The 13,762-nt window shown below is 38.2% G+C and overlaps 1 protein-coding gene across 14 annotated transcripts in view; it reads left to right on the forward strand.

Moving 5' to 3' along the window:
* The window catches only part of PLCL1 (phospholipase C like 1 (inactive)), a 335,124-nt gene that overhangs the window by 186,216 nt on the left and 135,146 nt on the right, over positions 1 to 13,762 (forward strand). For 5 of the 14 annotated variants that reach the window (XM_087862349.1, XM_087862361.1, XM_087862357.1 and 2 more), the window contains 2 exons: positions 4,877 to 4,987; positions 5,159 to 5,303. The exons of 6 other annotated variants lie outside the window; for them this stretch is intronic. In XM_087862349.1, the coding sequence (XP_087718475.1) occupies positions 5,298 to 5,303 (6 nt within the window). In that variant the 5' untranslated portion in view covers positions 4,877 to 4,987; positions 5,159 to 5,297. The remainder of the gene's footprint in view (positions 1 to 4,876; positions 4,988 to 5,158; positions 5,304 to 13,762) is intronic. 3 more of the 14 variants (XM_087862364.1, XM_045806405.2, XM_087862353.1) reach the window with 2 other exon arrangements.

Raw genomic sequence — 13,762 nt, forward strand, 5'->3', positions numbered from 1 at the left:
CATGGAGGCCTCATATATTACACATTGAAGGGATCAGAGGTTTAAACCCTCACTTTTTGAATGAGGAAACTGATGCCGACAGGTACTAGTGACTTCTTCAAGGCCACAGTACTGTTGAGCTAGGGAACAACCAGCTATCACTTCAAGTACTTTCAGTTTTTGTTTTGGAGATTTGATTAAAAAGAACCATTCAAATTTTCTTTTAGGTCCCTATTTATAAGGTCTTAGTGTTCTCATTTGATTGCTCATTTGAAAATATTTATTAATCTTCTATTCTATGCTGAGCACTGAGCTGGGTACAGAATCTGTATATAGTGGTGAAAAAATATACATGGTTTCTGCTCTCATGGTGGCTACGGTTGACTTATGGATATTTACCCTGTTATAATATAAATCATCATAGTAAATTATTTACTGATAGCTTACTATATGCCAGGCACTATGTTACACAAATATAAAAGCAGGAGCTGGGTGCTATATACATCCTCTTTATTTAACTCTAGAACTCTACAATAGAGACACCTCTAACACTAACCACAAGTGGTCAGTGAGATCAGACTTTATAGGCATGATGGGGGGTACATGAGGCTGAGTCACTTTTGTTCTGCAAAGACCGTGATCTGAGAGTGAGAAGACTGGGGTAGTAATAATTGAGCTACTTAAGCCAATTATTAACTTAGTTAAGCTAATTAGCTTTTCGGAGCCTTACATTTCCTATAGACCCAGCAAACTTTATTAGCAAAACTTAGGCTTTGAAGGTAGAAAGGTTTGGTTTGAATTCTGGTTTTTCTGTTTACTTGCTGTGTAAACAACTCATAGAGGAATGATAGCCTCCTTACGGGGCTGTTGAAAGGATAAAAATGAAGTAACTTACATAAAGTATGTGATGTTTATTCCCTTCCTACTGCACGTGTCCACCACGTAAGATTGTGATTGCCGTGGAGACAGCGGATGAGAAAGGACACTGTAAACAGTGAAGCATCAATGTTACACCACTTATTGAGGAGTATTTTTGAAGTTTATGTAGCCATTTTAATAGAAGCTTTTTTTGAAATTTAACACACATACAGAAAAGTATGCATATTATTAGTGTACAACTCAGTGAATTTTTACAAAGTAAACATATCTGTGTGACTAGAACCCAGATGATAAAATAGGACATCCCAGAAGGCCCTATGGCATCCTTGCTACCTCACCATGAAAATAATTATCCTGACTTCTAACGCTATAGATTAGTTTTTCCTACTTTGGAATTTTTTTTTTTTGAATAAATGGAATCATACGGAATATTCTCTTTCATTTCTGGCTCCTTTTGCTCCCATCGTGTTTGAGAGATTGATCTATTTTGTTCCATGTAGCTGTAGTTCATGGCTTTAGAATATTCTGTTTTATGATTATGCCACAATCACAGTTTATGCATGTGAATAATGTATATATAGGTTTCTCCTGTTGACATCCTATTCTATGTTCTTAGGTTATGTGGAATAGGGCCTTGTTTCCATTAACTTAGCTCGTGGGGAGGGGATTGTTACTGGAAAGCTTCATATGCAGGTGGAATTAGAGGAATCTGAGCTGGGTAGCTTTAGAAAGGTCATAAGAATGCACAATGGCCAGGCTGTGGGATCTTGAATGTTTGGCTCTTTGGGCTTGCTCCTTTCTGTAAGGTGTGCTGGTGTCCTGAGGGGCAGTCCATTATCCCTGGGCCTGGGTTCAGCAGGCAGTTACCAAAAGTACTACTGTGAACCAGCCTCCATTCTGTTTGGGCATATGTTCCAGTTGGTTGCTCCCTTGCCATGTGCTTTATTAAACATTTGATTATCATCTCTACTTAAGGGGAGCTATTCTTTGCAAGCAATTTCCAGGCTTCTATCTGAACTACATATGGTTCCTAAGCCAATCAGCCTCTGGTAGTTATCTGCTCCCACCAATTCTCAAGGAGCAGATGTATATGCCAGCCAGCCTTCTAGATTCAGGGATTGACAGGATAATCTTTGTTTATACTAGATGCTAGATGAATTACACATAATCATAAGAAAGTCATTAAGAAGATTTTAGCAACCATTATTTTGAGCTAACAACATGAGATCTTTTTTTCTTTTTAACAATAAACATCTTTTTTTAGAAGATTTTAATTTTTTTTTTTTAAGTAATCTCTACACCCAGTGTGGGGCTCAAACTTACAACCCTGAGATCAAGTGTTGCATACTCTACCAGCTGAGACAGCCAGGTGCCCCTACAATAAACATCTTTATGCAGACCTCTACAAGACTTACTAGTATTTTTATGGATCTTTATAGCTTAAAAAACAAGGGGTAGGGCTTACCATTTTGTGCTAACTTAGTATCTACTGGTTCAACTAGTAGTGAAGGAATGAATCTATAATGGGGGGAGCAGGTAAGACAGGTCTAAACAGTTCTGTACTCAATGGGTAAATGAATGAATAAAAGTGATGTTCCTTATGGGACCCAGGCATGAAAACCATCCTTGAAACTGCCACCTCTTGGAATTACTTTCTGGAATCCTTTATTGGTTCAGTGGGTTTAGTTGTAACGTGGGACATGATAGCCAAAAATTTAGACTCTTGCGTCTAGCTTTTAGACTCTCTACTCACGATAGAAGACTGATCTATTTTACCTCATCCACATTCTAATATCACAGGTAATTCCCCTGGGTTTTTTCTTGGCCCAGCTTATGCTTAATATTTTTAGCTAATGCCCACTCTGTCATCATCTAGGTGGTTTGCAGAAGAACATATGGCCTATGCAAATAACTTCTTACTTTATACTCTTTATACAGACCTGTACAAATATGTCCATAGCGCTTTTTTTTTTTTAAAAGATTTTATTTATTTATTTGACAGAGACAGAGACAGCCAGTGAGAGAGGGAACACAAGCAAGGGGAGTGGGAGAGGAAGAAGCAGGCTCACCGCAGAGGAGCCTGATGTGGGGCTCGATCCCATAATGCCAGGATCACGCCCTGAGCAGAAGGCAGACGCTTAACCGCTGTGCCACCCAGGCGCCCCCCCCCCCATAGCGCTTTTGAACTGGAGGTGAAACCGTTACAAAAGTGTTGTGGTTGGAAAAGGTTGGGCTTCTGTTGAGTTCCAGTTGCTCTTTAAGACCTCTTCCCACCACAGGCACACAACTGAAGATCCTCCTTGGAGAATCCATTAAAAGGAACTTGACCTAGTCTGTGGCTTAATTTATATGTGTGATACTTTTCTGAAAGTGAAGTGATTAGTATTATTCAGTGCATGCATAGGACCAGAAAGTCTTGTTCTAATAAGTTATTAAACTGACCAGGTAATTAAAATTAGAACTAAAATGACATTTCACTGCTGTATTCCTATAAATTAAATTAAACTTTAAACATTATTTAAGGCTTCAATGTAATATATTTAGATTTTTTTTTTTAAAGCAAGTCTGGAAAGCTGGGTCTATCTATAAATGTTCTTCTCAGTAGCCTTTTGTAGAAACAGTAGGTTTTAAACATTTGGTTCATTTAAATTACTCTTCTTTTTGCTTTCAAGAAAGATTGAGAAAGGTTACAGGGAAGTTTAGTGGATTAGTCATTCAATTCCTTGATGGATCATTCATGTGTACCAATGCCAGGGAACATTTAACTGATTAAAATGTTCTGAATGAATTTGTCATTTGAGAGTACTCTTTGAATAATGTCTTTATTATATTGAATGTATCCTACTGATATTATTTAGGCTTGTTTCCAATATTCATAAGAGGCTCTGGCTGACTTATCCATAGAATTATATGTCCAAGTCAAGTGCATTATGTATTTGGTTAAAGAACCTTTATGGCTCTTAAAGAATTGCAGAAATTTAATAGTTTTGTTTTTAAAATCTAGGGTGGTCATGTTTAAATGATAAATTAAAGAATGAGATGATCAATTTTACAACTTCTTCTGGCGTTAAACCTTACATATTGGGGAGAATAGATTGTTTGAAAAAGAACACCTAATACTTAAAACCCAAGTATTTAAAATGTATCAGTCTCATATACAAACAACTAAACTTACAGCCCTGTTTACTGGCATAAGCATCTCCTGCATCTTTTTGTAGAAGAGGTTTCTTGGGAGAGAGTAGATTTGCCATCTTAGACTGATTATTTAAAATCTAAGTTACCAGGGCGCCTGGGTGGCTCAGTTGTTAAATGTCTGCCTTCGGCTTAGGGCGTGATCCTGGGCATTGTGGGATCGAGCCCCACATCAGGCTCCTCTGCTAAGAGCCTGCTTCTTCCTCTTCCACTCCCCCTGCTTGTGTTCCCTCTCTCGCTGGCTGTCTCTATCTCTGTCGAATAAATAAATAAATAAATAAATAAATAAATAAATAAATAAATCTTTAAACAAAACAAAACAAAACAAAACAAAAAACCAAAATCTAAGTTCCAGGGCGCCTGCGTGGCTCAGTTGGTTAAGTGTCTGCCTTCAGCTCAGGTCATGATCTCAGGGTCCTGGGATCGAACCCCATGTAGACGCTCAGCGGGGAGCCTGCTTCTCACTCTCCCTGTGCTCTCCTGCTCTCTATCTTAAAATAATAAATAAAATTTTTTTAAAAAATTAAAAAATCTTTAAGTTCTGTTTCCAATTTCAGATTCATAGAAAGGTCCAGTTCAGCCAGTGCACATAAAAGTGCTCACGCTCAATTAGCTGCAGAACAGGAAAGGGGATCTGAGGCCATTAACGCGTCTAGAAATAGTCCCTTTCTTGCCTTCGATTCCTAAGATAGCTAGTGAAAATAAAATATTCAGTTAAGATAGGGTAGGGAGGTGAGTTTTTAAATTACTTTCTTTTTAAACTTTCCTTCCTTGCCACCCTCACTTCTGTCCCTTATTTTTCCTTTTCCTCCGACTTCACATTCAGGCTCTTCCTAGTGCTGAGTGATGAGAGCCGTGAAGAACACACTTTATCCCTGCATATGCAATGAGTGAAAATGATGGGAAATTATAGCAAATCCACCACCAGATTTCAAAGGTAAAAATGTGCTTCTAATACGAAGATTTGATGTGACCTGCAGCGGGAGGCGCCCGCTCTATTGAAGGGGAAGCCTTGAGAGTCCACACTTCGTTTACACCGTGAAAAGTCCCTGTAGCGAGTGCTCAAGAAAGATCTTTATTTCCTTCATTCTTTTTTTCTTCATTACAGAATATTTATTGACTGGACTGCCTAACTTATATTAGACACTAAGCTAGCCCCTGGGGTCCTATCCCAAAGATTAAAATGAAGGGGAGGCGGAGGAAGACATTAATTAAAGACTCATACAAATACCAACATACGCAATGGGATGAAGGTACGTGGTGTCCTGAGAGTGTGTAACAGGTGTGGGAGGTGATCAGGGAAGCCTGACACTGGTTAACTGGGCAAGGAGGCAGAGAGAGAGGCTTCTGGCACATCCCCCGAGGAGGGGAAGTCCAGGCTGGTGGCCAGGAAAGTGAACTGTCTGTCGCACACAGCTATGCCAGAAGATGTGGGGGACTGAGGGCCTGTTTTCAGCTGGGCAGACATCGCAGATTTCTTCAACTCAGGCTGTTCCTTTTCTATTAAGATGGGAATATACGCATTTGTATAACACAGCCCATGTGTGTACATAATAGCTGCTTAATAAATATTTATTGAAATAGGGGAGCTGATTAAGCACTTAGGCCAACAGTTGAAGGATGCTTAACACATTCAGAGATGATTCCTGGCTGTCTAGAAAAGAATCCTTTAAACAGAAAGGAGAGGCAGTTTAACAGTTTCTCTCTTTCAAAAGAAGTAACATGAAAGGACTGGGGTTGCTAATAGTGGGAGTTAGATGTCTCATGACAGAAAATACGAGAAAATAAAGTTAGTGATATTATGATTCAGAAGTAAGTTATTAGCATTATTGCTAACAGTAATAATGGCATTGATTTTATGAACATGGGCAGTTCTTTTATCCCGTTAAATATCAAGGTGTATGTGTGTGTGTGTGTGTGTGTGCACGTGTGTACATGCATACTTGAGGCCAAATTAAATTTTGGTGAAAGAGGGTAAGGTTGTCAGATTCAGTACATGAAATATAAGATGCCTATAAATTTGGATTTCAGGGGAATAAAGAATAACTTTTAGTGTACAGATGTCCCAATTACCCTACAAGATGGGCCCTTTCTCCTATGAATTTGGGGGTGCATTGTTCATGTCTCCATATTTCAAACCATTGCATATACAATGTTTATATTTATGTTTTTCTCAGTTCATTCCCACCATATATTTTTAGAATCTGAATTTTCCCCAATAGTCTGGAACCTGTGGTGAGGGTGTAGTAACATAATGAAGGATCCCCTTCCTGGGAAGCCTGCTGTCTTACAGCCAAGACTCTGCCTCCTTGTTCTAGGCTTCTTTCTCTCCAGTGTTAGTATTTCAAGAATGAGGCTGCAACATTTTGTCGAATGTGGTGCCCTTTGGAGCATTGAAACTGAGGGCTGCTTTTGCTGCAAAGGCCCTACAGAATGATCATTAATCTGCCTTTTCAAAACTGAACTGTGACCCCAAAGACTCTTACCACTTTCGAAAGACATCTGTTGCTGCTTCTTAGGAAGATCTTAGGTGAGCAGTGGGAACCCCCATACCTCTGCAATACCAAGCAGACGGTTCACATGTGTAGATACCGTGAAAGAGAAACAGATCCATGAAGACAAAAATTAGAAGGTAATCTACACAAATGAAAACAGTTGTTGCTTTGGATGGCAGGATTTTAAAATGTTCCTCAATACTGATGATGATGATGTTGATAAATGAAAAAAAAAAACAGAATCAGATTAGGACACATTGAAGCAGCTATACTATGCATAACAGTCTGTTTTTCTAAAGAGGAAAATAAAAAATTTAAAAGCTGGGATGTTGCTACGAGGATTGATTTATCAGATGAAACACTGTCTACAAAAATCTTTTATAAGCCATGACATATTTATACCCCTACAATTTAAAAGCAGCACATTATTAGTATTAACAAATACCCTAAAATGAGTGAGAATTTTTGCTTTAGATGTTAGGACATTTTGAATGAAAATGGTAAACCATCAAAGCCAGCAAGTGCCATTTAAGGTCAGACGGGCTCTTATTATTTTGATGAGGCTCAGAGAAGGGACATGATTTGTTTTAAGGTCACCTGGCTGATAAGAACCTGGCATAGAATCCAGATTTCCAGAGAAGCTCTCTAGCTCTCTTCCTGCTTCACTTGGCTATATCAGTTTTGAAGTTTCCACTACGGGCCTCAAATCTGTGTTGTTGAAACTTTCATACGAGGAACTGATTACTTAACATATTTCCATACAGCACAGATTATAGTCCAAAGGGATTACATGGTATATTAGTCTCCTGTGGCTGTTGTAACAAATTATCACAAACCTGGTGACTTAAAACAATAAAAATTTATTTTCTCAAAACTCTAGAAGCCAGAAGTCTGAAATCAAAGTGTCAGCAGGGCTGAACTCCCTCCAGAGGCTCTTGGGGAGAATACATTCCTTGCCTTTCCTAGCTGTTGGTGACTGTTGGCCTTCCTTAACTTGTGGCTTCATCACTCCCAGCTCTGCCTCTGTCTTCATGTTGCCTTCTCTGTGTGTGCCTTAGCCCCTTCTGCCTTTCTCTTACAAGGATAATTGTGATAACATTTGGGGCCCAGCAAGATAATCCAGGATGATCTCCTCATCTCAAAAACCTTAATCTATTCATATCTGCAAAAACTACCATACAAGGTAATATTCACAGGTTCCAGAGGACTGACATCTTTTGGGGGTCACTGTTCAGCCCACTATACATAGTAAGTAAATAAAAGTCCTTGGAAATGTAGAAATTAAACCAAAAAATATTCTAAATCCTTCTCATTCATCTGTATTCCCTTCCAATATTTTACTAACTGTTAAGGTATATTACAAAGTGGTTTTGGAGGTCAAGAACCCATGAAGAATAGCTGGAATTACTAGTCGCAGCAGTGACAACTAATATACACTTAAGGAATTCAATACCTGAATTAAAAATACTAAACTTACAATATTACAGACAAAAAGGAGCCCATTGATATGAATTTCACTGAAATGGTGCAAAGAAAAGATGTTAATTAAATATCACTATTTCTCAAAGTAAAGGAAACCATCGTATTAGTGGAACATTAGCCCTCTCTTTTATGAGTCAGTTATACCAATTTCATCAAAAATACATTTAGTACCTGGATGTACTAAAGATTTGTATAACTGTTTTCATCAGGCAGTTGTTCAAGGTTCACATTGCACTCCTCATTTTCCACAACCATTAGTATTTCCTAATTTACTTATAATGACACCCTGCTTACCTCCAAGAACTGTATAAGTGGCTTATCATGAAAGATATATGTAATTGGAAATAAAATTTCAAACAGTTATAGAGGAAAAGGGAAATTATTATGCCTCCCAAATCTAGGCTAATACATTCATTGAGAATGCGTGCTAATACTTATTTCTGATCTTCCTGGAAGCCAAGACAAAAGAGGTTTCTAATAATATAAATTAATATTTGTTATTTGTATTTACTTTTACTGCTTCTCCCCATCCTAAGCTGAGATTGTCATAGAAATGTTAATGATCACCTCTAGTCTTAGTTATTAGCTATCTCCAGAAACAAAGTTATATTTTGATTTACCATCACAGTGAGCTCTTCCAACTTTTACATACTATGTTGTTTGCTTGAATAATTCTTTGGGCCTGGTTTTAGATTGGATGTAGTGATATTAAAAAACCAATATGTGATCGTGAGTGCTATGCCTAAATGACGCTGTCATCATCATCATCCCTTAACTGTAAACATTTTATTAGGTTCGGTGCTTTTCCCTTAAGGTCTTTCTTTGTTTCCAATTGAATCCCATTAATTGACTCAAGTCATAATTTCGAGTACCCAGAGACTCCACTCATGTCTACTACCATGTTTATATATATTACACTGGGAAGTCACTTGCTGTTTTATCCAACCATAGTTTAACTGCAAATCTGTTGACTTTCACTAAGAAAATCTGAGAAAGCATTCCAGAGGTGGTCTTAACTGAAGGCAAACATGGGCACTGATTAGACAAATTATAGATAAATGGGTAAGGAAGCCATGAGAATGTACAGATGAATCATGATTGAATACCAGTAAACCAGCCCGCTGAGGATTAGGCATCTATGTGGGCTGCATGTATCATTTTACGTAGCTGAACCAAATTAAAACAATGCTTTGTGTGAGCATTAAATTTTCCTCTCTTACGGCTGCATATCCTGAGGATTTGGCATAATAGGATTACTAATTTTCAGACAAGTAGTTCACACTATTGAGATCTTGATGTTACTTGTGGCCAGCTGAGCATGTGAGACTGTGTAGCAGTGAACTCTTTTCTTTTGTGGCCATAGCTTTCACTCCTATTTCCTCTGGCCTGTTTCAACCTGTGTATATCACTGCTCCCAGGCTGAACTAGGTGAAAGTATGTTGATGGATCATCTAGAAAAGCATCTCAGAGCATATTTCATATCAACAATTGGTTAACAAAATAAGCTTTTTAATTTTCTAGGAAGCAGCACAGTTTAGTATAATGAACGGGTGTGCTACCTATGAGGACATGCTCTGGCTTAATGATTCCTTGGCTGTCTTAGAAGAGTTTGGGTTTGAAAGAAAAGTGGTATTTGTTTCAAAGGAATGAAGGTTCTTAGGGTTTAACTATAGTTTATTAGCTAAGAGCTCAGCTCTGGCTCAAGTGTGAGACTGCTTGAGTTCAAATTCAAGTTGCTCAATTTACCATTTGTGTGACCGTGGTCAAGTTAGCTCTCTAATTATCAGTGTATTCATCTAAAAATGGGAACAGCAATTGGACCACAATATACAGGGTTCTGATTAGAATATATGCTACTCTGTGTAAAGCAATGATGAGCACAGTGTCTGGCATATGAGAAACTCTCAAAAGTATTAGCTCTTTTTGTTATTTTTGTTGTTGATTTATCTTCATTATTATCATGTGGGAAATTTTGTGCTGAATAGTAAATGATACTGGATTTTTTTAGAGAAGGTGTGATAGCATCTGTAGTGAGTACATAAACAATTCTTGCATTTCTCCAAGTGCTTAATTCATTTAAATGAAAGATTCATGACTTAGTTCAAATGTATAAGCAGATTAGTCTTTGCATATAATTCACTTAATACCAGCTCCTACGTGTGGCAATTGGTTTAATCTTGATATCTGGGGTATACAGAGTGGGGGTCTACCTATGCAAATTGCTTTCCTTTTTATTTCATCAATTCTGAAAACTTAGGGTGATTATAGGAATTTCCCCCAAAGATTTTTGAATCTCATGCACTTTTGTATAGCTGTAGCCAGTTATGTTGCCCTTATCGCTTTTTCTGGGGTAGTCACCAAGTCATTTTGTCTCAACGTTTCAGAACTTATTGTTCAATTTACCCTTGGCACTTACATGTTCAGAGGTTCAGAAGAAAATAAAATGAAGGAACTCTCTGATTCCCACCCCACTAGAAACAGGGCAACACCCACCCCCCTGCTGCCAAAAGTAGCAAGATGTATCTTATTTTCCTTTTATTTCATCAAATTTGAAACCTCAGGGAGATTATGGCTCTTGTTGGGCATTTTACTGCTCTTGAGTGCCTCTCTTTACCTATCTACTTATCTAATCTGTATCATTTGTTTTAGGTGCACAAAGAGGAGTTAAATAGGACAAAAGCAGAGTAAAATGTGTCTTTGGAAGGTATATTTACAAGAGAGGGAAATGGTAACTACTTAGTAAAAGAAATATAAAACATTGTGCCATATAGCTTAATTTTTCACAGATTCTTCACAATTTAAATAATCAGCTAAAAAATCAGAAAGCAGGAGCATCTGGGTGGCCCAGTTGGTTAAGCTTTTGACTCTTGATTTTGGCTCAGGTCATGATCTCAGGATTGTAAAATCAAGCCCCATGTTTGGCTCCATGCTGGGCATGGAGCCTGCTTAAGATTCTCTCTCCCTCTGCCCCTCCCCCCAAATAAATAAATAAAATTTAAAAAAAAATCAGAAAGCAAAATTTACTTGGCCTCAATCTAGTTAGTTATAGTAAATCTTGGTTATGGTGAGCAGTCATGTAACAGCTGTTAAGAAATACGTAAGAGGTATGGGGACTGTGTTTCTTGGTGTAGAAATTATTCATTCAAGAAATATTTATTGAGTGGGCTACACACTATTTTGAACACTGGTAATATAAATGGCAAATTGAGCAATGTGTAGTCCAATGGGGGAAACAGACCGTTCTAAGTTAACATGTATGATTGATTCTGTCATTGAAGGGAGACTTATCTTACAGCTTTACCTGTGATCTTTCCAAGATTATGATGGATTTTATGTGGTGGAAAACATTTATGTGAAATGTACAAACGAGTCTGACCTGTGGATTAATTTTTTTTTTGACTTCTGAAATTGCTACTATCCTGTATAATATTCAGTGAAATAGGGATACAAACGCCTTGCTCAGTGGGAAGGCAGATGCTGCTGGGGAGGAACAGATGAATAGCTCCAGTTGGTAGCAGCACATTTGAAGTTCTGGTTGATCAATGGAGTCTTTCACTTCTGGGGTCAAGGTGGTACCAGCCAATTAATAGGAGAGCAGGCTAGGAAAAGAATAAAAGATCTACATGCTAATGTTACTCGTGCTGCTCACGAAAAGCCAACCGGTTTCGTGGGAGAAAATTGTTCTCCTCTGACTTGAAAGTGCTAACAATTTGCTCCCCCTGGAGCTTTCTTGGGTACTCCTCCCTTCCAGTCCCCCCTGGAGCTTTCTTGGGTACTCCTCCCTTCCAGTCCCACCTGGCTATCTCCTTTCTAAGAAAGCCTTTTATAAACTGCAACGCTCTATGCCACTGTAAGCACCGGAGGCCATGGCTAGTGGAAATGTGTTGGGGTCATAGGTCGTTCTGAATTTAAATCCCAGTTATGACTCTTTCTAGCTGTGTGACTTGAACAAGTTATTTAACTTCCTTGACTGATGGCTTCCTGGACTCTAAAATAGGGGAGTAGCAAAGCTCCCTTCTAGGATTGTGTGAAGTGCAATGGGGAGACCATAGGTAAGGTGCTGTGTCTGGCACTTAGTTGGTTCTGCTTCATTCTTGAGGCTCGACTCCAAAAGCACTTGAGGTTACAATGCTTCGTGTGAGGTTATTTCATGTTGTTTCATCTGTAGGTCTCATTTCCCCCATCGTGTGGTGAGAATCTTGAGGGCAGGAAACATATTTCGTGCTTCCTTTCTACCTTGCGTTGCATTTGCAGAGTCCTCAGCACCGAGTCAGCACTTAATTGATGTTTATGTTGCCACTTCTGGACCGTCTTTTGAAAAGTTGCTTAAAATTTAGGACTCTGAAGGGCATGGAGAGCGGTGCTTTTCACAGTGTGCTTACAGATTTTGGTGGGGGTTGGTGTTGGGGGAAAGCCAATGGCACCACAGGAAATCAACTCTTAAAATCATGATATGGGGAGTAGGAAAACAAAATGTGCCATATTGTTTGAGAATCTCTATGTGCAGCCCAAATTGCATAATGTATTTTATTATGATTAAAACCACAATGAAGTGGGTGTTATCTATTTAGCATGTTCCAAAACACAATGGGAATTCACCTTCATAAAGAACAATAGTCATGGGGCCAAGACCTTGGATTCTGGCCAGTTTTAAACATCTGCTTCCTCCTTAGACAGTCTGGAATTATCTTATGGGATTCAGCCTTAAAACTGGGCTTGGGAGCAAAGGGTTTGGTTTCAATTCTGTCTGAGGAAACCCAGTTGGCTGAATGTGTAGGATGGCAGTACCCTTGTTCCAGTGAATCTGCAGGGCTGGATTGTGTCCTAAGATGGAGTTTTTCCAGGCTCTCTAGGCAGCACTGTAGTTATTTACCATAATAAAGGAATCTAAGAAAATATTTCCACATAGTGGGCGCTTGATACATTTTATTAAAGAATGAAAGTGTGGTGGGTGAGAGATGTTCTCTTTGTATATCCCTTTGTAACCCTAAGGTTTTTTTGTTTTTTGTTTTTTAGCTTTATTCTAGCACAGTGTAAGGATAAGGACAGACCCCTGGAGTATGTTGTGATGTTGTGCGATATTGGCTTGTTGGTTTCTCAGCTCTAAGGAAGTATTTGCTTCTGGCAATAGAGACAGATAATAGTGTTCCTCTCTTTAATGCTTTAGGGATAACGTAGTTGTCCAAAATGCTGAACTTTATTCTGCAAAGTTATAACCCAAAACAAATTTTAAAGTTTATACGTATTCCCTGAGCAGCAATGATCAGACATTCATTCATGCAACAGTAAACCTTTATTTAAGTGTATACATAATGCTGTTCTAGGTTATGTGGGACTTTAAGGATCAGTGATGTTATATTTTTGCCACTTAAGACATTGCAACAATTATATAGACACTATAATTTCGTATCTTGAGGCAATTGATGGTTAAGAATTAACTACAAGTGGTAAATATTTTTACACTAATATCTCCTTTATGTGGCATCATGACAAATTCTGAATAGATGAATTTCTCAAATTAACTTAATCCCATTATTCCTAGAGGCCTTAACCTAATTTCTAATGATAGTATCATGAACAACAGGACTACCAAATACAGTTTTCCAGATTTCTTTGTGGTTCTTTTAGGATATTTCCCACTAGGGTGTATAGTCAAAATTGTCAGTATTTTAAATTCAATTTGATACACAATTAGATTAATTTGATTCAGTTTGTTTTTTATTTCTAGGGACTGC

Source organism: Ursus americanus, chromosome 1, assembly GCF_024610735.1.
Source record: "Ursus americanus isolate L20-20 chromosome 1, mUrsAme1.1.p, whole genome shotgun sequence".
Classification (NCBI taxonomy): domain Eukaryota; kingdom Metazoa; phylum Chordata; class Mammalia; order Carnivora; family Ursidae; genus Ursus; species Ursus americanus.